The following is a 27,709-nucleotide window of genomic DNA, read 5'->3' on the forward strand; positions in this document are numbered from 1 at the left end:
CTACCTGTAATTACACTAAATCTTAGAGAATGAGGACTGTGTTTATCCCTTTTCTTACAAATCCAAATTTACGTTTCACGGATTCTATGCGCGTAGAATTAAATGGTTCTTGACAGACAGGATGTCTTTTTAAATCGAAAATGGAATAAAATCTGTGTAACGTAAAAGAGTCTAGTGCGTTCTGCCATATCCAGATATCGATGCAATAAATGGCTTATTTGACCAGCTACGCATCTGTTAATAACAATTACAGGTACTTTCAATGATGTCGACGAAGTTCTGTTCTAACCCACATTTACACATACCATTTATATTCGAAAAAAAAAACCCCTAATCGGATAATTTTATTTTTGGAAATTCTTCATGAGCCACAATATCTTTTTTTTTTTTTTTTGATACAACTAATAAACGTGTAACAGATGGTAAGATGAATATAAATAATGCTAATGCATCATAATAGAGTTATATATTATTGGAAATTTAAAAATATTTAGGTCGTTTACTTAGAAAAATATAAATAGCAAGTTTCAAACAAGTAGGCTGAGCACATGTCTTCTCTCATATCTATATATATAACATTTTAATTATTTAATATGAAATTAATTTATATATATATATATATTAAGTGATAATAATATTTATCTCGTTACTATATAATTATTAATGATAAAAATTATGTATAAAATTCTCACTACGTGTTACTAATTATATTTAGTAATAATTTTGTGTTCATTTTTTATTACTAATAATATTTTTTTTATAAAATAATAGTTATTATTAAAATCATGAAAACTTATTATTTTGATAAAATACATGTTTTAATGATATATATAATTAGTGATAATATTAAAATTATCACTTAATTTTTTTATTTATTTTTCGTAGTGTTAACTATAATCGAAACGATTTTTCTTTCTTTTTTTTATTTTTTTTATCAAACTAGTTCGAACAACTCTAACAAGCTGCACACAATCAATTACATCTATATTCCCGACATATAGTTTATTTAATAAATTATTCATGTCGTTTGAAAAATATACATACATCATCATAAATATCAACATTATTTACACAAATCTTCTATGTTTTCTGAAAAATGACACGTATACCCCCAAAAACGTTAATATCACTACACAAATTATTCCTAATTTTTTGTTGTTAAAGATGATTTTTATAATTACGTTAAAAAAAAGATAATTTGTGTAAATAAATTATAAATTAAAAAATATAAATATAATTATTTTTTTTATAATAAAATGTGGAATCTAAGTAACTTGATTGACATCATAGAAAAGATAATGTAGGCCTTTGTTACATGGCAGTACAGCAATCAAACCAATGGTTCAACTAAGGAGGGGCAATTTAGTCATTTCATCCAAGGATAGGTTGGTAATTTGGTGATATTTTTTTTTACATCATTAGCCAATCACGGCACGCCATTGCTAACCATGTATGAATGATAGTGATATTTTCGTCCTACTTTTATTTATTTATTATTATTAATTATTATTTAGAATAAAATACAACGAGTACTTCAAGATTTAAAATAATTATAAATCCCTCGATATTTGGCAAATTATCAATATTTTTTATTTTTAAAAAATTATATAATTTTTTAATAAAGGTCTAAAATTGTGAACTTTGCCTTTGCTGTATTTTTTTAATAAAAATAAAAAATATATAAAGAGAAATAACCCACTAGGTCCATAAAATCATTTAGAGAAAAATTTTAAAAAAATAATAAATATTATAATTAGGTTCACCAGGATATTTTGGTTAATATCCATAAAAAAATAATAATTAAGAAAATATTTATAATTATATCAAATTTTAAGAGAATTTATTATAATTTACCCTATTGTTTATAAAAAAAAAATATTTGCGGGCTTATTTATAATAATAATAATAATAACAACAACAACAATAGTAATAAGAGTTAATTACACTTAAACCCCCTCTAAAAATAAAAAATTATACTTTTTTTAAAAAAGTTTGAAAATTATATTTATACCCTCTCTAAAAATTCATTGTTTATAAACCCACCCCCTATCCTAAGGATTTGGACGAAATACTGACATTAAAAAAAAAATTTACATAAATTTTTAATTTTACTCCCCATTTAACATCCTCATTAAATAATTTTGTAATTATGAGGAAAAAGTTGTAATTTTGTTAACCTCACTCCACACATATATAATATATATTACATTTAGCCCTTTATAAGTACAAACATATACATAAAAAAATTAAATGATGGTCAGCATTGAAAATTTATATATTTTTTTTAATTTTTTATTAGCATTAGCATTTTTCGTGCAAATACTAACGGAATGGTGTTAGATGTAAAGGACGGATTCTTGTGTAAATATAATTTTAAATTTGAAAAAAAATATAATTTTATATTATTAGAGGGTCTAAGTGCAATTAACCCTAACAATAATGATAAAAAGAGAATCTTATTAATTTTCATGATGGAAATATTGACTTTTTACTTGGAATCCTTTTCTATCTTTTATAATCCAAAAACCCAAAAAAGAGAGAGAGAGAGAGAGAGAGAGAGAGAGAGAAGTACTAGAGCGTGGACTCCACGCACCAGAATTCAGTTGTGGGTCCAATTGTCATCAATTATAAGGTACTTCATAATGCAGGGTAGTACCATGTCTGGGCCCCACCGCCAAGCAATCTCTACCGTTGATGACGTTGATGGACGAAATTAAACAGTTACTTCACTGTGCAGCAAAAATGTGCATGTGTACTACCACTATTTAGCAGTAGATCTAACACCACTTTCATGTCAAATTACCAAAATGTACACCCTCAAATAAAGAAAATTTTAAATTACTTCAAACACTAAACAAATTTAACTCACTACATTGAAAAATAAATCAAATTATTCGAAAACCCGACTGAGATAACCCGTGTAAGTGTTTGCCTGAGCTTGATTCGTTTAACTTAACAAATTAAAAATTCAGTTCGACCTCAATCTGATTAAAGTAAAAATAATAAAAAAATTATATTTAAAAATATCAATTACTTGAGTCGGGCTCGTGTTTCACTCAATTACAGCTCGTTTGAACCCGACTCAATTTTTTTCTCCATCTCACGCCATAATATTTTTTTATACACTCTCGAAAACTGCATGTAACAACGATTAAGTTAAATATATATAATTAATAATGTGTTTGGATCGATCGGTGCTAACGCTATGTGAAAAAACTTAGGTAAAAAGTACTAAATTTATTGATGCAAGGACAAATGATTATAATTTGACCAACAAGTCAATTTTGTGGTAGAAAAGACAAGCATTAATTTACTAGGTGATCAATTATATTTGGCATAATTAAAAATAAATTCATAATTAATTATATTCTTACAATTTGAAGTTTGTTTGGATTTTTTTTATCATAGGTAAAATCGTGATAAATGTCAATAAATTGTAATTAAAATTTAGATTTTTGTATCGAATTTACTTTACTATGGTTGAGTATAGATTTGCCAAGTTTTCATACCCTTCGCAACAACTCATTATAGGAGTTGTTTATTAGATGATCGTTATTTTTAGGGTGTTATTTGTAATTTTTAAAGGGATAACTACACTTTTCTCCCCTAAAATTTGTGTAATTACACATAAACCTCTTGTGGTTCGGAAAATTATATCTAGCACCTTTGATGTTTGTTTTTATTTAATAAATAAGTTACTCCATTAGTTAAAATTTACTGAATTTGTTGATATTAACAAAAAAAAATTGATATTAATATACGGTTGACTTATTACTAACTTATTGCAGATCAAATAAATTTTTTTATGATAAAATTATCCCCATACGTTTTCTCACCTTAATACATGATAAGAGGTATGTTTTTTCACTCTTATAAGGGTGGTTTAGTCCGAAAAATATTATTTGACCTGCAATAAATCAGTAATTAGTCAATTAAGGGTAAATATTAATTTTTATTTAATTTTTTTTTGTTAATATCAGCAAATTCAGTGAATTTTGACTAACAAAAAGACTTATTTGTTAGATGAAAACCAACTTTAAGGGTGCTAGATGTAATTTCTCAAACCATAGATAATTTACGCAATTACACCAAACCTTAGAGAAGAAGAGTGTAATTGTCTTATTTTTTAAATAATATAAAAATATTTGTAATTATGACAAAGTTCAAAACAGATCCTTTATAATATACTTTATAAATAAGCCACAACAATTTAATTTTCTTCTTTTATTAAAAGATGGGGGGCAAAATGGTCAATTAACAAGAAAGGGACCTATTTATTATTGGGACGTGGGAAATAAATGTGATTGTTCTGCGGAACAGTTCTTCTGCGTCAGCAATATGTTTTGGCTGGGATTCAAATGGGGGGGGGGAGATTATCGTCATTTCACGTACGCTCTTTGTCTCCACGCCGTAAAGATTGGAAAAAACGTTGCACGTGTGACAGTGCAGGGTGCTGTCATTTTCCCCATAAAGCCCTTTCTTTCTTCCATCATCATTTTATTTTATTCTATATTATGTTTAATAAATAGCCACTTTTCAATTACGATAAATTTCAAAGTCGCATTCCAAAGATATTTCGTTTTACATTTTGTCATTTAAATATTTTTTTATGATAATTTACTGTTTGCAAAATTTATACTTTGACATATATAATTATTTTTGGATAAATTACAATGATCTTTCTTGATATTTGATATAATTATAAATACCCCCTCATTGTTTAAAAAATTACAAATATTCCCTTATTATTAATCTTTATTTTTCTCTCTGCCTTCTTTCCATTTCGCTCTCTTTTCTACGTCGACATATCTTTTTCTTCTCACACTCGTTTTCCAATAAATTCTTATTTTTTTATATTTTTAATACATATATTAATCAAATTAATATATATTTTTTAAAACAATAATTAGTTTTCAAAATCTAAATTTACTTATGCATATGCTAGTAATAATAACAATAATAAAAAATATTAATACTAATAAAGCCAAGTAAGAATTATTTGGATGAATGGATTTAAAAAATATATATTAAGTAGATTTAAAATCCATCATAATATTAATAAAAATCAAAAGAATTTTATACCATTAATTTGCAATATAAAGTTATATAAATAATTATATTATGTTTATTAGGGTAAATTATATCAACACTCCCTCATATTAGATAAAATTACCCTAGAGTTTTTTATTTTTTGTAAAATTACAGCTACACCCCTTAAGGGGTGTTAGTGTAATGTCCTTTGGAGGTTTTTCTATAAGCTTTTTATTTGAATAGGGGGTGAATTTGTAATTACAACTATAACATCATAGAGTATAGCTGTAATTTTATAAAAAATAAGGAATGTTTGTATATTTTGACCCAATGCTCATATCCTGGAAGAAAAGCCTTACGGGACAACCGACCTAATGAATGAAGTATCAATATAGTTTGCCTTATTTATTATTATGAATTTAAAATCTTTTAACTCCAAATTCTTATATCCAAACACAACATATTATAAAGTTTTGTGGTTTCTCATCTTTTGAAGAGTCATTATTACAACTACAACAAAGACAAAATCAAGAATTTGGCAAATAAAAGTTTACTCAAGTAGTACTTTTCATGACATGACTATCACCCCCCCCCACCCCACCCCACCCCCCAACTACCCTTGAATTTCTCCATGACCCCACATAGTACCATATCACCTTTCAAAATTCCCCAAACTTTTATGACCTTACACACATTCATTTTGAATAATTAGGCACTGAAAATGTTGAAAGTGGAAGAAATCTTTATTACTTTTTTCCTGTTTTTTAAACCCCCCCCCCCCCCTTTCTTGAATTTTATTTTCTTAGTGAGTTAGGGAAAGGATGTGATGGTGATGTTTCACATTCCCAAAATATTGAGGATTGTCAATGGAGAAATCAACCAAAATCCAACTACCAAAAGACTCTTTTGACCATCCATCAACTATTATTGCCACTCTCCTCCAAAAGCTTAATTATTAGGGTAAATTATGGCTATTTTTCTTAAATTTTGATCAGAATACGAATAGCTTTGTATTGTTTAAAAAAATTACAAATACCTCATCAAATAAAAAATAATTATGTAGCCCCTAGATGAAGAGGTGGATATTACTATTTTGCCCTTACTAAAATTTAAAAATATATATATTTTAAAAAATATAAAAAAATATTTAGGATGGGTAAATAAATATCCCATAGGAATATCAATTCATAAAAAAATTCTAAAGAATATATAAAATTTTAATCTATAATGCAAAAAGGGCATTTTGGACAGTTCAATATAAAAATTGGATGAGAACCTAACATAAGCTAACCAAATGGACTTAAATTTAGACAAAAGTTAAAATTAGGGGGATATTTATAATTTTTTATATAATGAGGAGGTATTTAGAATTATGTCATATTTTAAAAGAGATGGGCGTAATTTATCCTAATTATTATAAAATAATAAAAAAAAAATTGGAGTAAATTTTAACTATGGATGCATTACAATAATAACCAAGGATATGAGAAAACCCTAAAGAGCAACCAACATTACATGAGCATAAGCATACCAAAACTATAATTATATGAGATTCATATGTATATATATATGAGCTCGAAACTTATAAATACTTTTTAAAATTATGAATACCTTATAATGTGTTACTATAAAAGGTTTATAATTTTTTAAATAACGATCATGTATTTGTAATTATGATAAATTTTAGGGAGCTCATTGTAATTTATTCTAATTAAAATGACAGTGATGATGATATAATTAGTGAGGCAATTTATACTTAAATTAGGATTTATGTGGTGATTGAGGAGTGAATTTGTGGGCCCAATTTGTTGTTGGCCTTCTCTATTGATATCAACAATAGCCCAAAGTACAAAAACAAGATGAGAATGAAAAATGAGTGACCCCACCAATTATGTGGGAGGAGAGAGGCCTTTGAGTATTACATGGAATTAATTCTATTTAGTGTTAATTATTAGGCAAATTTATTTAAATAATACAAAAAAAAAAGTTAGAGATTTGGTGCTGTTCGAAAAGCTTCAGAAAAGTGAGCGGCACCGCGTTTTCGTACCGCGGTGCCGCAATTTAAAATTTAAAAAAAAAAAGCTTTTCTTTTGTCACCGCGGTAAGTTACCGCGGTGACAAAGATTTAAAAAAAAAATGTATATTTTAATAAGCCACCGCGGTGATGAACCGCGGTGGCAATAAAAATAATTATTTTTTCTGTGTCACCGCGGTGGCTCACCGCGGTGACACAGAAAAATTATTTTTTTATATGCCACCGCGGTGATGAACCGCGGTGGCTTATAATATTTTAAAAAAAAAAAAAAACAACGAGCCACCGCGGTAAGGTACCGCGGTGGCTCATTCTTCACGTTGTACTTTCGCCGCCTGACACTCCGCTAACATAGCGCGGTGATTATCAACTTTTCTGCTTTTTCAGTCTGTGACACCGCGTTAAGCTAGCGCGGTGATAAATAATTTTTCTGACACCGCGGTTGTTTATCGCGGTTTTTTCAGCTATATATATCACACTCCATTCCCTCAGTCATTCACATTGAAAAATCGAACATCAGCTTCAAAAACTTCAACATTCATTTCTTATCCCGCATAAACTCTAAAAAGCAGTCATCGAAAATTTCATATTCCACCATACCGCGCAATTCTTCTCAAATTTGTTCACTTTTTATTTGAAGATTTACAAGAAAAAGGCATCTAGTAAGTTATTTATTAAATTTTTGTGTTATTTGTTGCTTTTAAATATCTTGTTATATTAGAAAAAACAATTTATTGATGTGTAGTTTATTTTATTTTGAAGATATGGCGGAGCAAAATACCGTTGATATTGTTATATATTTTGGAGGTCAACAAATTAATTCGAATGGTTCTGTAAGTTATGATCGTCCTCCACTCGGATTCATGCAAATTTCTCGTAGTACTACATTTGCTGAGCTAGAATTAATTTTGTATGAAGAAATTGGTATGGATAGGAATAATGTTAAGTTGAATATATTTTTTAAATACATAACATTTAATTTTGGCCAAAGGAATGAGATGTTGTTGGCAATTAAAAAGGATCGTGATATGAATTTTTTTTTAAATCCGATGAATGGATATGTGTCGATTGATATTTTTGTCGAAGCGGAGAAAGTTCTGCAAGATGCTGTACCAGATGACTCAGCTGTTGGTGATTGGGGAACATATATGTCTATGATAACCCAAGATTTGCCGAGCTTACCAGTAGTAACACAAGAAATGGGGCGGATTGGTCTTAATGAAGATTATGCAGGTCCATCATCGTATGCAGGCCCCTCATCATATGCAGGTCCATCATCGTATGCAGGCCCCGCATCATATGCAGGTCCATCGTCGTATGCAGGCCCCTCATCATATGCAGGTCCATCGTCGTATGCAGGCCCATCATCATATGCAGGGACAAATGCATATGATGGCTCATCGGATTATGCGGGTTCATCTGAATATAATGATGAAGATGACGAGCTTGAAGCTGATAGCTTGTTGAACACTGAGCAAGCTGACTCAGAACCAGATGAGGTCGAATTAGAAGACCAGATTGAACAAAATAATGACGATGATGGTGATGTAAGTATACCTGTTATGATGGAAGTTCTTGGTGAGAATGCACAAGAGCATTCTGATCATCTCCGGCATTTTCACAATCAATCACCAGCTGCTCCATTCTATTATACTGTTAAACAAAATCAAATTATAAGCAGAATCAACTGGCTAAAATAAATGAACATAACATAAATTAGAAGGTGCTTACCACATATTCCCAATCACGGGTGTCAGTCGGTCGATAACCCGGCGTGTTCGTAGACAATATGTTTTGTGAAATTTGGACCCGAGTAATTTGATGATACCAGTTCATATAGTCAGGAACGGTATCACAACCACCTTCAATAATGGGTCCTTCCACCACCATTGATTGCACATCGTTCCATTTCGCAATGTAGTCCGCGTGAAACGTTGCCCAGTCCATGTCCTGACGTCCTCGCCTATCTATTGAGTGTAAACGACGCTCACTGATCAATGGGTTTTGGGGGATGTCTTGCACATAGCCAAATTGGCGAAGAACCCTCTCCGGGTGATGCATCTCCACCAACGAATAATTGATCAATGGGCATCGTATATTCCACGTTGTGCGCATTGCATAATAGGGCAATGCCTCAAGCTCGACGGCAATATTATTATACGGAGTCCAAATAAACTACAATAGCATATAACAACAATCAATATACTTGGAACAAATGCATCAATTATAATACTAAAAGTAAAAAATAAATCACAACAATATACCTCATTTAACTGCATACGGTCCAAAACGTTCCTTATTATGCGTAGAGCATTGTGCGCCGTATGAGTACGGGATATATGAAACGACCACCTAAAATCAAAATTAAGAAAAGTTAGTGAACTCAAAAATTTTTATAACTATATAAATAAATAAAAATATCCATACCGTGCGGCATATGGAGGTCGAGGCAGGATGTTGTCAGGGTCAATAATGGTCGGCACTAGAGATGAAGCTTCACTCGAGGGAATGGGTGCAAGTGTTATTATGCGAGACCATGCCCATATCTGTAATAATTGCATGGCACCGCCAATATTATTTTTTCCTCTTTGTGATGCTGTACATAGCTCCCGGTAGAGATATGCCAACACTGCAGACCCCCAATTTGAAACATAATGCTCGTCTATATTTTCCATATGCCGTAAATATAATAATGACACGGTGTTCCCCGTAGCATCAGGGCACAACACCCCACCAAGAATACACATGGCACATATCCGTGCCTCCTGTAACACAGCCTCAAACGGGCTATCATCATCACATGTATTTTCTAATAAATACTCATATAATACTGTTAGTTTTATTCTCGACCATCTAAAAGCATCTTCATTTGGAATAAAACCCAACTGTTGATGGCAATAATTTTGCCACTGTTGCGTATTATACCTTCTATCTACCCCGGTAATAAGATTACCTTCCACCGGGAGTGCCCAGATGACGGCGATATCTTGCAGTGTCACGGTTGCTTCGCCCACCGAAAAATGAAATGTGTGTGTCTCGGGGCGCCATCTTTCCACTAATGCAGTAATTAAGTGGGTGTCAATTTCAACATGCCCACACTGCAAAACACCAAGAAACCCCATATTTTGGAGTACTTGCAAAACACGAACATGGCGTGGTGCTAGTTGGAGGACACGAAAAAACGCTATATCACCACGTCGTACGGATAATGTTGTATCCGGATTTTCAGATACATCCTCAGAACGATGATTTAATTGTCCGTACAAAACACTGCTATCGATAGGGCCAAAATTAGACATTGATTTCAAATATTTTTCAAAATTAACTGAGAGGAAGAACAAGAACAAATTGCCCAAAAAGAATAACAAAAAAAAATTAACTAGAAGAGGAAGATGAAGGTAAACCGAGAGAAGGAGGAAGATGAAGGTAAACCGAGAGGAGGAGGAAGATGAATTGAGAGGAAGAACAAGAAAAATTTGGAAGTGTGAGCTGCTTGTGGTGAAATTTGCATTGCAGCTCACACTATAAAATAGTGTGAGCTGCAAGTGAGGACAAGCATTATTGCTGAGCCACCGCAGTCCGTGACCGCGGTGGCTCAGCACTGCTTGCTGCAGCCTGCAATTTTGCAGGCTGCTTTGACCAAATTTTTTTTTTCTGATAGCGGTTCTTCACCAGTTTCGTTTTTTTTTAATATTTGATTGATGCCACCGCGGTGAGACACCGCGGTGGCATATTATATATATATTTTTTTTTAATTCTGTGTCACCGCGGTCACGCACCGCGGTGACACATGAAAATTTTTTTTTTTAATTGTAAACTGTGGCACCGTGTTGTCGTACCGCGGTGCCGCTCATTTTTCTGATCCTTTTGCAACAGCACCAAATCTCTAACTTTTTTTTTTTATATTATTTAAATAAATTTGCCTAATTATTAAATATGTCACATTAAATTCCAATTGTTTTCATAGGTTCATTTCACCTCAATAATAGAAAAAATCATATTTTTTGTCCTATATTTTAGGATATTTTTTAATTTAGTTTCATTTATTATGATTTTTTTTTTCATATTGCATTTTATAAGTTGAAACTGTTTTTCAATTTTAGTCTTTATGCGCATTTTCGATCCAATAATTGACGGAGCCGTTAGCTGCCTCACGTGCATTTCTGTATATTTTTTGTTAATTATTGGATGCAAAATGCACATGACTGTATTTAATCACGGCTATAACTGTCATAGCAAATAATTATTGACTACGGCCATGCAATGATTTTGGTCGTGGTATCTGCAAGGCTGGCTAAAATATTTGTCATGGCTCATTGCAAATAACTTTTTCTTGGTGGTAAATCTATGTTTTTGCATCGATTTTTATTTAACTGTGGCCAATAAGAATTATTTACCACGATTTTTAGTCCATACCTATTAAAATTGTAGTCAATAGTCAATTTTTTTTTTTTTTTCTAATATGAAGATCAAAACTGAGAAAAAATTCAACTTGTAAGATACCATGCCAAAAAATCACAAGAAATAAAATTAAATTAAATATTTTAACATATGGACCAAAAATGTGATTTTCCCTCAATAATCATTAACAAGGAAACATATTTATAAAATATTATTATTTTCAACTTCTGCTATTGTGGTAGAATAATTTTTAAATAAATAGTTACCAAATAAAAGAATATATCATATCTAAAAGGATATTAGTTTTTCTTCAATATTAATAAATTATGGCACCAATGTGATCTAATTTAGTTGACCAACCCAGTTATATATGTGGAATATTGTTTTATTGCATAGTAGAATTATCTACTGTAATAATATGTGTTGTTATATTTTATTTATCTGATATTATATATTGATCAATATATGATTGTTGTAATTATTTTTATTAGGTATTTATATCTGACGGAGTATGGTTGTCGTAATTGTCTATATTAGATATTCATATTTAACAAAAAAAAAAATTATAATCAAATTATTTCAATTAATAATAGTTTATCGTTTCAAATAAAAAAAATTAAAATTATGGCATAATCTCTCTCTCTTTTTTTTAAAAAAAGTCTAATATTAGGAAAAAGTGCAACTTTGATGGATTATATTGGGAAGAAATCATGACGTCGCTCAATATTTCTTTATAAATCATCCATGAGTGCAGTTCTTACATGTATAGTTATTTGAAACACGTATTTGTCATTCTGACGTGTGGAATTTATCTTTAGTTCTGTTTATGTCAAATCTATAAACTAAACACGTATTATATTGCTTTAATGTTTAAGTCAGTAGCGTTGTAAGAAATAGGTGGGTAGCAGAAGTTGTACTTGGTGCATGGACATATTGCTATTTGAAAATTTTCATAATCGTATAATTTTTCACGTGAACTATATAGTTACATATGAATGATCTTGTAGAATATGTGATCAGAAAGCCAATTAGATTGGCTATTTTGTAATCTATTTAAGTAATTTCTTTTCACTATATAATATTGAATTAAATGAATAAGAGTAAGTATTCATTTGGCATTATTTTATTGTTCTTACTCCTGTAACTTTCATATACTGCAATTAAGCCCACTGATCACTAATTAACAAATAAAGTTGAGTTGCGCACTTAATGACAATTATGAAATCAATTTTTGAGGGTTGGATTTGAAATATTTTAAGTCGAGAGCCCCGAAAATGGGCTTCGCTGGTTCCCATTGAGACTTGCACTAAATATTGTGTCCATGTGATGGGTACCGTGTTTTATAGACAACAGACGTATGACGACTATGCAATTTTAGTGGGTGATTGACAAAGGTTGTTAAGTCAGAATTTACTCGTGAGGAGTTGTCATATAGAAGACCGTGAGGCTTGGTCGGTATGACTTGAACTCCTCAGCGCTGATGGTATGGGGTTTAGTCCTCAGAATGGGAGAATTAAAATTAATTATAGAAGGAAGGAATTAATTTAAAGAGTTCAAATTAATTCAAGAGATTAAACAATGTGATCATTTAAATGGGAGAACCCATATGATGGAAAGCCCCAAATTCAATTAGTGAGATAAATTAAATTTGAGTTAGATTTAATTAATTTAATAAGATTAATTTTAATTTAGAGTGGATGAGTTAATTAATAGGATCAATTAATTAGAGTTTCGACTTAAAAATTTAATGAGATTAAATAAATTGGGTTAGGCTTAATTATTTGATGGATTAATTAATTAAGTTATGAGTTAGGATTTATTCGATAAGATCACAAAAATCCCATTTAGGCTTTTTAAGAATTGATTGGATTAATTCTATGGAGAGCACAAGCCTATGAGTTTAATTTATTTTGAATTAAGCCGAGTAGACTATATATAGCACTAGCTTGTATATATATGCGATATACATATATATATATGAAGTTGTAAGGATAAGGGAGTTATTACTTGAGTACTTGTAGTACGAGTAGGTAGTGTACTAGGGGACACACATTATATTTATTTTTGACTTGACGTGCAATGTATACATGTATACATACAATAAGTACGTGATATGTCTCTTGTGTTTGTGTATAGTGTATAGGCTTGTCTACATATTATTTTGTATATGATAAAAAGACAACATCCCTATCATACTCTCATAATCTTGACCACTCTCTCTCCCTCTCTTTCTTTCTATTCTTTTGTTTTACTTGAACTAGTTTCAAGTTAGAATAAGGTCCTCTTGAGTTTGATATACTAAGTTAATAATATAACAAGTTTCTTATACTACATACACCTTACCTCTAGTAAGGTTTGGTGTTGACCATCTTGTAGCGTAGTGTGTGTTCAATGTAGAAGAAATCTCGTAAGTTTTTGTGTGAGCACACCGTTGGAGAAAAAGAGCTTGAAGAAAGTCTTCAAATCAGAAGGTGAAATTCCGTGATTACATTTTCGTTACTCTTTGTTATAAGGACAAAATGCATAAAACCCCCCTGTGTTTTAGAAAGTATGCAAAAAATACCCTCTTGTTTTCAAGATAGGCTAAAAACCCCCTCCTGTTTTGTTTAGTCAGCAAAAAAACCCCATTCTCTAACGGAAAGTGGAGGAGACGCGCATCTGCTGCGTTTCGTAGTCATTTTCTGCAGTTTGGGTTTATATTTAATGACACTTTGGACTAAACTATCCCTTTACGGGTCTATATAACATATAAAGAGCTTTTTAGCTTGATTGTGTCTTCCTTTTATCATTTCTCACCTTAAAAAGTAAGTATTAAATTTTGTCATATTAAATTTAAATTAAAATATTAAATTATATTTAATTTATTTTATATTAAATATTAAATTAAATTATATTTAAATTCAAATAATTTTATAATTGTTAATTATTAAATCTAAAATTATTTTTAATTAATTAAAATTTATATTTAATTACAATAATTATTACTATAATTATTATTAATTAGCCAAAATATTTAATTATTATAATTATTTAAAATATTCTTAATTAACTAAAATATATTTTAATTAATTTAATTAAAATTAATTAAAAAATTAAAAAGAAACAAGAAAAACTGCGATTTCGCCCCTTTTTCGTCGGAAACTTTTTTCTAAGTTTTCGGCACCGTCTGGCTGAATATCTCATGACCAATGGTATCATTCGAATCCTCTCTTCAAGATGAATATTTCCATACTTGAGTTTTCATCAATCATAGAGAGTGGACTCAAATCACGACTGCCGAACATGTTTGACGTTGATTCGTCTCTGTCTGGTCGAGTCTCGGTCTCAGACTACCACCATCAGACTCGTTACTTCAAGACGATTTTAACAAGATTGGCCTCACTCAATTTCGTAAAAAATTTACGAAGGTACGATCATTTTAACAAATAAGCGCCGCTGGCGGCGAGAATTGGGGGGGAGGTGGGGGTGGGGGGGGTCTAAGGGGTCGGGAGGGGTACTTAGCTATTTTTTTTAATATATAATAATAATATATTTTTAAAATTTTAAATTATTTATATATTAATATAAGTTAAATAATTTATTGAATCTAGACCTTTTATTTTTTTAAATCTAATGGTTGAGATTAATTGATTAGATCTAACGATCAGTATTTAATCAAAGAAGATCCAACGGTCATTAAAATAAAATATAATACATAATAAGTAAGGGTATAACGGTTATTTTTAAAAAAATTAACACTGTTAGTTGGATTTAACGGAGAGGGGGTGATTGAGCTGAGTTTTACAAAACACAGGGAGGCTTTTAGTCTATTCTCATAATAATTAAGAGAGTTTTTTTTTGCAGACTTTTTAAAATATAGGGGGTTTTATGCATTTTGTCCTTGTTATAATAACCATTTGTTTTATTTCAAACTTGTTTTATACTTGTTAAGTTACGAACACCCAAGATTAAGGGACTAATTCCCTTTAAAATTAAAATTTAAATATATTTATGTTCATGCCTTCGTTGCATTCTTGCCATGTCCCCAACCAGACCAATTTTTTTATGATTGTATGATCATCATGAATACTCAAGTTTGGATCGAATCGGAACAAAACAACACAAATAAAAAAGCGCGAATCTTAGCCTACTTCGTGATTGGTCTGTTTACGACTTTGAGGTGATATCCCAACACATTCAGTCAGAATTTGAGGTTTGATATTTTGATAAATAAAAACTTACCTAAAAAAACTAACCTCCAAGAGACTGATGAGGTCTTGGTTTAAGGGGCTCAATAAGTAATTAAACTAAATAACATACTAGAAAATAGAAAATTAGTTATTAAAATATTTATGATTATTTTAATACTGACACTAATTATATATATTTAGCGACAACAAAGCTTTATTTAGTTTTTTACTTTATGGGATTTTCAAAATAGTTTTAAAAATTAAAAGAACTTGATACATTTAGTTTATAATTTACGAAATTTTGGTCCAAAAAATTGGGAACGCTCGACACATTTGTTTCCTTAAATTTTATAAAGCAGAGGACTAAATATGTTGTGTTTTCTCAATTTTAAGACAATTTGAAAATCCTGCAAAATCAGAGAACTTAATGTGTCGAATTTTTTTAATTGTGACTCTATTTTGAAAATTCCATAACGCAGAGGACTAAAAATGTTAAACCTCTTATCCTGTGGAACTAAAAGTCTAATTTTACCCCCAATTTTTATTTTGCTTAACTTACAGCTTTTTCTTACAATCTATTTTCACAACAAAAATAGAAGCTACGCAACTCCTGTGGTACAAAACTGGCTTAAATGAATGAAACCGTTTGTATTTTAAAATTTCAGCTAAAACCCCCTCTTATATTTTAAAAATAGACTAAAACTCCCTCTTTGTTTTTTTAAATGTCGTTGAATCGCCCCTCTTCATTACATACAATTAACGATATTTTTTTTTTTTTAAAAAAATAACCTTTATACACTTTATTATTATATATTATTCTTTATTTTAGTGAATGTCAAATTTCTATTTTAAAAAAGATTAGAAAAAATCGTTCTAATTTATCCTAACATTAATTGTTGAGCAATTACATAAATAGATGCATTAATAATGTGAATATGCAGAGACATTATAGATAGATGCATTGATTCATCACAATTCCCATGTACTATGTAATTAAGGAGGAGTTGCCCTATTTTCAAGTTATGTAGTAATGAGTCATGAATACATGCAATTCTCTATTTCTACTTGAATACACTTGTCTGCAACCCTCTATCTTTGATATTGTAATAAACTCTCCACTCTTAATAAATGCATCCCTCATTAATTTCTTCATGTAATAATGATAGTAATGCAGATAGAATCAAACTACTAGTTAAAGAGTTTTTCTGGAAATCTGTAGTGATTATAAATACTCTTTTATTGTTTGAGAAACTATCAATACCCTTGATTGTATCGACCGTTCAACAACTAGTGTAATCCATTAGTCCCTGTGATATTATTATCCATTTTTTTGTGGTGGATTGATCAAAATATCCTTATAAGCTATGAATCATAATTTTACTTATTAAATTTTTTTTATGGACTAAGTTGACAAAATTTTCAAAATTCCATCCATGTTGTCCGATTTCTTTACAGGTTTTTTTTAAAAAGAAAAAAATTATACAATAAAGAGAAAGTTGACTTTTCCAAGCTTTTATATGAAAATTACATAATTTCATAAAACTTTGAGGGTATTGGTAATTTGTAAAATAATGAGTGATCATTTATAATCATGTCAAAACTCAATAAAACTCATTGTAATTTAACCACCCCTTCAGAGGCCGGGCCAGGCCGGGTATAATCGTAAACTTTAGGAACAATTACACCAGCACTCGATGTTAATGTGCAAACTTTTTAAAAATTATAATAAAAAAATATTTATTGGATTTTGTATGTGAAATGAAGTGTCTCTCTTTAACTATTCTAATGTATTTATTGAATTATAATAAGTGAAAAGAATAATATAATCTAATTAATATGGTTGAGGAAAAAGAAAAACAAATGGAAGGGATAAATAGATAAAGAAAAAAAAAACTTTAGATAATGAGTGGAACGAGAGGAGAAATAGTAAAAATAGTAGATTAGGTGAAACAAAAAGAAGAGAGAATAAATAAAATATTACATTAATATTATCTCTTTAAATACGGTAATTTTGTTTCTCCATAAATATAAATTCCATTAAGTAAAAAGAGTATAGAGGTACAATACAACATGTTCCAATGCTAGGCATCCCCCTCGAAGGTCAAGAGATTCGCCATAAACGATAAAACCCACATAAGCTAATAGAATAAGGTAAGTCGACACTAAGGATCCTCTGTCGTACATTCCCTATGATGATAGCAGCAAGACCTGAAGCATCACGTTCCACTCTGTCAAATCGGCGAAGGTTGCGTTCACGCCAAATATGGTAAACAACTGCAGCCAAAAGGGCACGGTAAGACCCAAAAATGAACTTCTTGCCCTTCCATTTTGTTGCTGCTGACAAAACATCCGTTCTCCAATCACGGTTAGGCCAGTCAAATCTAAGAGTCTGCCGGATCACCCTTAAGTACCTCCGGGAATATCTACAATGGAAAAACAGGTGTATGTGTTTCCATCGTGTCATCATCACATATGATACTGGAACTACCCAAATGAGAGAGCCAAGGTTTGTCTAAGGTAGAGAGTTTCTCGAGTATAGCCAACCAAAGGACAAACGCATGTCCGGGAATCCAAAAGGGACCCAATAGTAGTGAAGACCACCCTACTTTGGGCCCCTGAGGACTTAGGATACTATGAATGCAAGCAGTCGTTGGAGTATAGAGTGATCTCTAAGTCCTGCAGTCCACTTCGCCATGGATAGTGGGTAATATATGAAAGATCTCTAAAAAGTTGGTATCCGTGGTATACGGCCAATGCCACTATCCGTCCTCAACAACCACATTAAGTCAATCAGTCAACCACGTATTAGTAATTTGTGGACCCCTCGGGAAACGCTGGATAAGAGGTACGAATTCATGTCATGGATCCTGCCACAATTAGAAAGATGTCCCATCCCCAATTCGGTACTCATTAAATGGTCGTAGTAGGAGGCGTAGTCGAAGTAGTTTTCTCCACCTCCACGAACCCCCACGGTCCCCAATTGTCCAAATAGAATTTGTACGGAGGTGCGTATGGTAAAGCCAATCAACCCATACGGATGCTCTATTTTCACTAATCACTTTCCAGAGTTTTGAGCACATAAGCTCGATTGAGGGTAGAAATATCTCGCAGCCCTTGACCTCCTTTCTCTATAGGCCGACATACCTGTTCCCATGCTACTTTTGCATACCCAGTTTCGACGTTCCTTTCCAAAGGAAGGCCCTAAATCGCTTCTCAATTTCCTAAATGACACCCTTGGGCAATATAAACGCTAAGGTCCGATAAACATTTAATGTCGTCAGGACGATTTTTATAATTTGAAGCCGGTCCAGCATAGGAAAGAGAGGTGTTCCCAACCAAGAATCCTTTGGTCCAGTTTCAGGAGGAGAGGCTTACAGTCTGCAATTGTAAGTCGTGAAGATCGTAGAGGCAATCCCAAATATTTCATTGGTGAGTGGCCCTCCTAAAATTGTATCACCTCTAGTAACTGTATACGTAACTCCTCGGCCGAACGTGATAGAATAAGGTGACTCTTTTATTCGCTAACCTAAATATGGGTAATTTTATCAATTCATTTAATAACATATCGAATTAGTTACTAATTATGGTGCTTCACTACAAAAACAAATGCAACAGTTAATTATGATTAATTGTCATAATTAAAAACAAAATAGTCGTAGCAAATTGTCATTGACCACTGCCATGCAACAGTTGTTGGCCATGGTGTTTGTGGGGGTGACTAAAACATTGGTCATGACTTAATATTGTACCATAGCTCTTAACAATGACAGATAATTTTTTCTTGATGGAAAATATATATTTTTGCATCGATTTTATTTAATTGTGGTCAATAAAAATATTTACCACAATTTTTAGTTCATTAGCTAGTCATTTTTTTTTCTAGTGCTTGTACTTTTAAATATAGTATACTAGTCATCATGACATAATTGTTCTTATGTGCATATAATAAAATAACGTGAAGTCACTTTTTAAAAAAAATAATTATAATTAATTTTAAAATAATCTAATTATAGGTATAATTATTATTTTCTAAAATTAATGGGTAGTGTCATTAACCGTCTTTCGTAAGTGTTAAAAATTCTTTTTTATATTAATATAGATAAAATACAGATAACTGTTGAAATTTAACATTTATTCTATTTTATTAAGGTTTAATTAAGTTTCTAGAGTTCGAAATTAGTTGACAAAATATTTTCCAAAATATTGGAATTTAAGAAAATATATATATTACATACATACAACTCTATGTTATTTACAGATTCCCCCCCTAATGGCGGGATGACGAGAGGAAAACCTCTGATTACAAAAATGAATATACGGGATGTCGGTGTAAATTTTTTAAAAAAATTCAGGGATCTTTCTTTTAATATGCTCAAAGTTTGAGGGTGTTTATATTATTATCTCTAAAATTATATGCCAATTAAATGAAGAATAATTACACTGCTCTCTCCTAAAGTTTTACGTAATTATACGTAGACCTCTTGTAGTTTAAAAAATTACACCTAATATCCCGAATTTTTATTTTTATCTAACAAATAGATTCCATTGTTAGTCAAAATTCAACGAATCTATTGATATTAGAAAATAAATAAATAAATATATAAAAATCATATTTATCTTCAATTGTCTTGATACTAATTTATTGCAGGTGAAATAAATCTTTTCATCACCAACTATCCTTATATAGATATACCTCTTCACGTGCATAGCATACGTGTAAAGATATATGGTCAGAAAAAAATTGTTTGATCTGCAATAAGTTAATTAGAGATACATGTGAATCTATTTTCATTGATTTTTTTTGTTTGTTAATGCTAAAAAATTCGATAAATTTTGAATAACGGAGCCTATTTGTTAGACAAAATAATATGAGGATAACTAAATATAATTTCTCAAATTAAATAAAGTTTATGTATAATTATACCAAACTTTAGAGAGACGGTGTAAATATCCTTTAGATGAAATTATAAATGTTGTTGTACCCGTTGTTTTGTAAGTGAGGTTCATGCATGCACGTCTCTGCCTTGTAGGGCAATAGCAGCATCTCTTCATGTACAAGACACAGACAGGACTACACATCTGACTTTACTTCCATTACAACTGGATCGATTTGTACCGGACTTTGATTTGATTTGCCTTATAATGCATGTTCTTGGGACAACATGAGGCGCAATTTTCTGTAATAATAAGGTTCGATCATGCAGACTGTCTGTCCGAACCCTTTATTTCGAATCGACTTTTCATCTACATGACGTGTGATGTGAAGAGAAATGCGAGTTAAAAACATCAATTTGTAATAAAAGGTCCGACGACGTGCAGGAGCAGCACAAAACATCATGTTTCGACCGACTTAGAATTCTTGAAACGAACACGTCGTTTCCCATGTTTCTGGATTGGACTTACCATGTTGGGTGTTGTGTGCCTCCACGAGGACCACAAGCATATACAGAGAATTCTTTGCATAGTTTCGATTTTCCATCAGATATGAGCATTTACTATGCATGGAGCTCCTCTGAGGGCCTGAACAATGCAATTAATGTGCCCTTGTACATTTCCAGTAGTAGGTATGAATTGAAGCTGAAGATGCAAAAACACTCTGCTGTGTGTGAGAGAGAGAAAGAGAGAGAGGGAGAGAGGGGGAGAGAGATTTGAATAAATTATTAATTCATGTAAGAAAATTTTCAAGGGTACTTGCCCGGTTTGTCGTTTTTTTTTCTAACAAGAAACTGGTAAATTTATACCTGCAAATGAAATGAATCTACATTTTTAGTACTGTGGGGGGGGGGGGGGGGGGGGGCGGCGGCTCAGGAATCAGTTGACCTAGGCTAGAAGTTTATGAAGTTATGGAGTGTTGCTAGACCTTTTCATCATGCTCGTTGGATTTTACAAGCCCGATTGCTTCTTCCGGCTTGTGGTTAGACGGAGGAGGGAGTCGCTCTTTGCCGCCAGGTTGGGAGGAGGCGTGGCCGTACCACATCATTCCAACTATTGCAACCATCATTCCCACGACCACGTGTAGGTTGAGTCCCTCTTTTCCAAAGAAAAGAAATCCTAATATCAAGACGAGAATGGTCTTCATGTGCCCCAGTACTTGAAACGACACTGCTGTGAATCTGCCGATGCAGATGAATTGGCTTAGGTTGGTTCCTATAGCGATGACGCAAGACAACACGACAAACATCTGCACAGAGAAAATATTACAAACTATTAGGCTGGTAGTAGAAAAAAGCAATAATATGTGGATAGATAGACAAGAAAAATAGCAAGACTATACTGCAAATAGGTCCCAACGTATAATGCATGCAGACACAAGCAATAGAATACTTACACAGCATGCAGGATGCAAACGATATATAGAATACTTAGACATTCAGCAAGAGAACACAGGATAATTACGTAGATAATCCCTGATATTGAGGCATATTACAGAAAGGTCCAACCATTTTGAAGTAAGCTGCACCAACTGCTATCATGTTTTACATTACACTTGCTCCTTGAAGATTGGATCGGTAGAGAGGAAAATGCCATGTAAAATATGACTGCAGCAGTGCGGTGTAATTTTTCAAAATGGAAGGACGGCAGGGTAAAAGAGTCATGCAGTTCATGTACGCATTGCCCAAGCACTAACATATTATGTTATCCACTCTAAAAGAAGTACTCAAATGGATGGCAATGAAGAACCCAAAGTACACTTAATTTTCAAATATATTCAATTTCCACAATTCCAATATGGGCTAAGGTTTTACAGGTTGCTTACTTCAAACAAAAGTTTGTTGAGTAAGATGCTTCATACAAATGCAGAAGGCATTGGTCTTGGAGCCAAAGCAGGGCCAAGGTATACACGGAAATTAAGCGTTATAGTGCATGGATTTGAGCTACATTAATCCCACACCACCGGCACTTCAATCGGACATAGTTTGTAATTTTAAGAAATGGGTAAAAAACTTGACAACAGCATTGTGGGATGCATTGTTCAGTACTGGGAACATGGGGGATTATATTTGGAGCTCAGGTTCAGGTCGTGTAACCCGTTGACATCCACATGACTAGCATTTTCTTTGCAATAAATGAGCCAACTAGCAGGTGTTTGTGAACAGCAAAATCTTCATCAAGTGCCTAAGGTAGCTTACAGATCTTACATAATCTGATGACCAAGTTGAGCACAATCAATAGATTGAGCCTTTACATTGGCAAAAAAAAAAAAGAATAAGCTCAACCGACTTCAAAAGAAATTACAGGAACCAGTGTGTTTACCTCGTCTTTAACAATGACTTCACACACGGAAAATTCCATTGAGTTAACAACCATCGTATGAGGCCATTTCTGGATATTTTCATTTGATAAATTGAATTCTAATGGGAAATATTTATCTCTTATGGTAGATACTTCAGACTTATAAAATGTTTCCAATCGACCTTACACATAAGAAGCCCATTGTTGAGTTCTCAGTTTCGTGAAGACTAGACAATTACTCAATGACCATAAAAAAGCTGTCTTTTCCCCATTTGGAGCAGACGAACAATTTTCAAGCTTTCTGAATAACAAAATAGTAGCAATATTTGAATCTAAAATTAGATTTACCAAAGGAACCTTTCCTCAAACAAAATATTGGCCATGGCTCCAGAAAGTGGTAATAAGTGAATCAAAGATAACCACGTCGAAAAGACAAATGACACAATAAGCAGTTCAAGTTATCTATAAGAACCATAGACCAGAGAAAAAGGAACCTAATTAAGAAGTAGAAAGTTAAAGATATAGACCTAGTGCTAGCACAATCTCTCCTACGGTTGCCCAAGGTGAAAACCTTCTAAATTAACAAAGCCAGAAGCATTCAATAGCTACCAATGTGTGTGACAAATAACTACTAGAGGAACATATATTATCAAGCAAATGCAAGGAATAGACTACGTACACGAAGCAAGCTTAACACATCAGCAAAAGCATTCTGTAAATATTTTTATTTTTACCAATATACTTACCACCGACATGAAGGTATAGTTATAGTTGTCAACCCTCTTGTCTGTCAACCAGTAATCCATAAAGGGTCCAACTAACAGTAATGATGCAGCTTGAGGTGGTGCAGTGTGCCCTAATAAGTCGAAAGAACCAATAGAATATTTCCTTTGAAGATAATGAACAAACTGCAGTTCCAAAAAGAAACAATATTCATGTACAACAAGTGAGAAAAAGTATATAACAAAACAATTAGCAATAGAGATGCCGTTTATGAACCCACCCATATCAGATTTAGTTCATGCCTATAGGTGAGCGGTGAGCTCAAAAGATATAAAATCCTGACTGTTTCCTGACTTAGAGGGTGTTTGGCTAAGATTTTTTAGAACATCTTATAAGCTCCTACATCTTATAAAATATTTTAGGAGCTTACAAGATGTTGGATCTTATTTTAAAAATAAACTCCTACACCGTTTGGATAAAGTAAGATGTTAAAGCATATAAGATTTTTTCGCATCTTATAAAATATTGAGTGTTTGGCATAAGAAGATCTTTTATTGGTAAAATGACCAAAAAGGACATGATGTTTTAATTAAATAAGTTGTTATTTCTTAGCAAATAAAAATTTAAGAGCTAATTAATTATAACCTAAATTTTTGTTATTCGAATATTAACATAGATATATAATTAATATTTTCTTTGTCATTGACTATTTCTAGTCGTATAATTTATAATGTTTTGAATTTATATTTATTTAGTAAATATAATATCAATAGTAATCTTTTTGTGTTTGACTATAATAAATTATTACTAAATAATGAGAGAGAGTATGTATGTGTGTGTGTGGTAGAGAGAGTGTATGTGAATAAGGATATTTTTGTGTCATGACATATTAATCTTATAGAGTTTATAAAATGTTTTGAAAAAAGTTAGAGAAGTTAACTTTTTCTTAAAGAGCTTATAAGATCCAAAACATGTTATTTCGAGATCTTATAAGCTCTTTAAGAAAAAATTTGCCAAACACTTTGTTGGAGCTTATAAGCGTAGCCGAACACCCCCTTAGTTTTAGATTGTTGCATGAGCCAGAATGCCAGATCCATCCTGTTAGCTAGATAAACCATAAAGTTTCATGTCTTATTGATTCATATATTGAAGGGAAGAATGACTTACATATTGCTGTAGAGAAGTGCTCCAAACAGCTATGAAAGCAGCAATAAAACCCTTGGCATTAACACTCACATCGGTAACTGTACAGATTGCAACACCCAATAGAACAACTAAGATGCTTAGCTTGGTGTCCCTCGAATATTGCACCCTGTCCAGAACAACTTCGAGGAAACATGAAACAGGGATCATGCTCAGCTTTGCAATCTGGAAGGGATGTCAAAAGTATAACATATTTTAGGTGTCAGTGTAGTCTAGTGGCAGAATAAAAGAATTACCAGAATAACAGAATTGACCTGATAAAATCCCACTGAATTCCACATTAAGCTCACGTTCATTCCAACAATGGAAAAATTTGCAAATAAAACAAATTTAATAAGATCTGATACTGGGAGATGAGAACTTTGGATATATCCAAGCCGCTTTAGAATAAGTGTCATCATGGTGGTGGCGGCAAAATGTAGGCCAGTTAAACTGGTAGCTGCAAAACAAATGGAAGAGGTCGGACAGGGATCAGGGAATATATGGACAAAGACACATAACCAATATGCTACTAGAGTGTAGTGAGAGCTACATTTTTGGCAGAAGCAACAAACACTATTTACAGTCGAGACATCACAAAACATGGTTCGCTGTGGAGAAGTGATGTCACTAGCCATTATTTTATTAATCTGAGTGTTAAAATTCTTCCATAGTTACATTGCAAAATCCTGTTAACAGCAAGGTATATGGGTAAGTAGACGAAAAGGGTGACTATAAAGTATACAAGTCCATCTTAAAATGATTGTACTGAATAATTCGACTAAATAGTATGGCACATTGTTGAAACTTCTTATACCAGACACGAACATTGATAGTGAAATCGGAAAGAAGGAAGATAATGCAGGCATATTGGGATCAGTTGGGTAGGCATAATCAACATACCAAAAGTAAAACCATATGTGGCCATTAGAGCTTTATTCACAATAATAATTCCAACAGAAGTAACAATATTGAACATCCATGCTGCCGTATCAAGAGCCACTTTATGCTCAACTTTGCTTGTCAGAGACATTTCTTCTACTGCAAAAGAAACAAAACAAGTCAGCTTTAACAACCGGCATATATTTTTTGCTTGTGCTGAAACTTTACAGCTCACTATAAGTTTTTCAGACATGTGGAGCTTATAATATGTTTTATAAGTTTAGTTGAACACCCTTCAGCATATTTTAAGAACTAACAACAAATTAGGCTACTGGCGGAAGTACAGATCAGAAGGCTATCTCCAGAACAGGCACCAACGCCATCTAGCCAAGGTTAAAACAGAAGTTATGGATGGGTAGAGCAAATCTGTGCAATAAACAAGGAAATAATACGATTGCTCGTAACCAAAGGTAAAAGACATTACAACAAAATTAGTGCAACAGATTTAATCCAAGGCAATAAATAAAATACATTTCTTCACTACATAATGTTTTCCAACAAGTCATAAAATTGACATAATTTAATCTTTAACAAGAGATGATTTTCAGAGGTGAAACTACAATCAGCCAGACTTTCTCCATCTGAGATTTTATGGAAATACTATAAGGAAAACGGATATCAAATCTTAATATCCCCCCCCCCCCCAAATTTTAACTCGCGAACGAAAAATTTCCCACACCACCATCAATGCAATGAGCCTATTCTATCTTTATAAAACTGCATGTTTACACCAAGAAAGGTGTCAGTGATTCACATGAATCACAACCCACTATGCGTGATTCACTTTCCTCTTGACTAAAAGTACATTAAACGGCATGTGGAAGGGAATAATTTACTAGCATAATGATCAGAAAATGAGGCAGGGAATGTAACTTTTGCTCAAAGTTACAAAGAGCATCCGCTTCTTTTCCCCTTCACCTGTCCAAGAAAAGAGCTGGAAGTGCGGAGGATACCCTTTACAAGCTACAGATATACCGTTCTTGAACTACATACACGAGACACATGCAATCCTACTACACAAGGAAATCCAATCCAACTACCATGTCACTTCAGTGAACAAATTTGGGAAACAAATCCAATTACTACAACTGAAATCTAACTAAAAAATCCAATCAGTACCCTCCAACATTCAAACAAAGTAAACACGCGAAAGGAGGAAAAAAACTCAAGAAGTGATCTACTCACAAGCATAATTCAATACTAAATTCAAGTTTACCTAAAATTACTAAGAATTCAACAAAGAGCCATCCAAGAACTCAACTTTCAAACCCTGATCTCCATATTCCTAAATCAGAAACTGATATCCCACCACGGAAAAAGTATTCCCCTAACCGGCACTCGACTTATCCACAAGCAATTGTAATTCAAACAAGAACCCAGTAATAAAATCAAGACAAGAACACAGAAAAAGACAAGATTGTTACTGCTTACATATGCATATGATGGAAAATTCCTGGGAGCAAAGTTTTGTGATATGGGCATGTAATAGATGAGTAGAAAATTCAAATGGGGTGAGAATAAGCAGTGTGTATATAATATAAATAGTGGAAAGAGAAGGGGTAGAGGAGTTGAAAAGACTGGAGTTGCGCCATTATGAAGAGACGTAGACTGGAGAAAGATTCCAGCTCTCTTGTCCCCATTTGTATCTATACAGTTGTATACATGTGTGCCTGCCTTTGTGAGTTGTGTGAGAGTTGCGTGAGTTGGGAGGTGTTTTTACAACTTCATGCCCGCTTGGCCATGCGATTGAGCAGATTATAATCCGTATTTCGGGTGCAAATGTAATTTTTTATATTGTTTGATATTTTTTATTTGACTATTTATTGTGAAACGTCGTTTTTATAATATAAAATAAATATTTTTTTATATTTTTAAATATATTATGAATAATAATAAAATATATAAATCAATAAAATAAAATAAAAAAGTAAAAAAATTAAAGTACTATGATATTCTAAAAGAATTGATATAGTGGTGTTAAAATGACGATGAGTTA

The 27,709-nt window shown here is 32.2% G+C and overlaps 2 protein-coding genes across 4 annotated transcripts; both read right to left on the minus strand.

Moving 5' to 3' along the window:
- Positions 1 to 8,779: 8,779 nt before the first annotated feature.
- Positions 8,780 to 10,527, minus strand: LOC148786930 (serine/threonine-protein phosphatase 7 long form homolog). The gene is made up of 3 exons (XM_088885025.1): positions 9,491 to 10,527; positions 9,328 to 9,415; positions 8,780 to 9,238 (listed from the first exon to the last, which is right to left on the minus strand). The coding sequence occupies exons 1-3, from the start codon at positions 10,360 to 10,362 to the stop codon at positions 8,780 to 8,782; spliced, it is 1,419 nt and encodes a 472-aa protein (XP_088741151.1). The 5' UTR covers positions 10,363 to 10,527.
- A 10,753-nt stretch (positions 10,528 to 21,280) lies between these two features.
- LOC105178310 (UDP-rhamnose/UDP-galactose transporter 6) lies at positions 21,281 to 27,389 on the minus strand. 3 transcript variants are annotated; one of them, XM_011101768.3, is made up of 6 exons: positions 27,145 to 27,389; positions 25,675 to 25,812; positions 25,047 to 25,231; positions 24,757 to 24,957; positions 23,613 to 23,774; positions 21,281 to 21,814 (listed from the first exon to the last, which is right to left on the minus strand). In XM_011101768.3, the coding sequence occupies exons 2-6, from the start codon at positions 25,802 to 25,804 to the stop codon at positions 21,488 to 21,490; spliced, it is 1,005 nt and encodes a 334-aa protein (XP_011100070.1). In that variant the 5' UTR covers positions 25,805 to 25,812; positions 27,145 to 27,389; the 3' UTR covers positions 21,281 to 21,487. The 3 variants fall into 3 exon arrangements, with proteins under 3 accessions (XP_011100070.1, XP_011100071.1, XP_011100072.1); XM_011101769.3 differs by lacking the exon at positions 27,145 to 27,389 and adding an exon at positions 26,930 to 27,080; XM_011101770.3 differs by lacking the exon at positions 27,145 to 27,389 and adding an exon at positions 25,971 to 25,989.
- Positions 27,390 to 27,709: the final 320 nt, after the last annotated feature.

The sequence above is a fragment of the Sesamum indicum genome, linkage group LG9, assembly GCF_026168435.1.
Source record: "Sesamum indicum cultivar Baizhima isolate 11 linkage group LG9, ASM2616843v1, whole genome shotgun sequence".
Lineage (NCBI taxonomy): Eukaryota > Viridiplantae > Streptophyta > Magnoliopsida > Lamiales > Pedaliaceae > Sesamum > Sesamum indicum.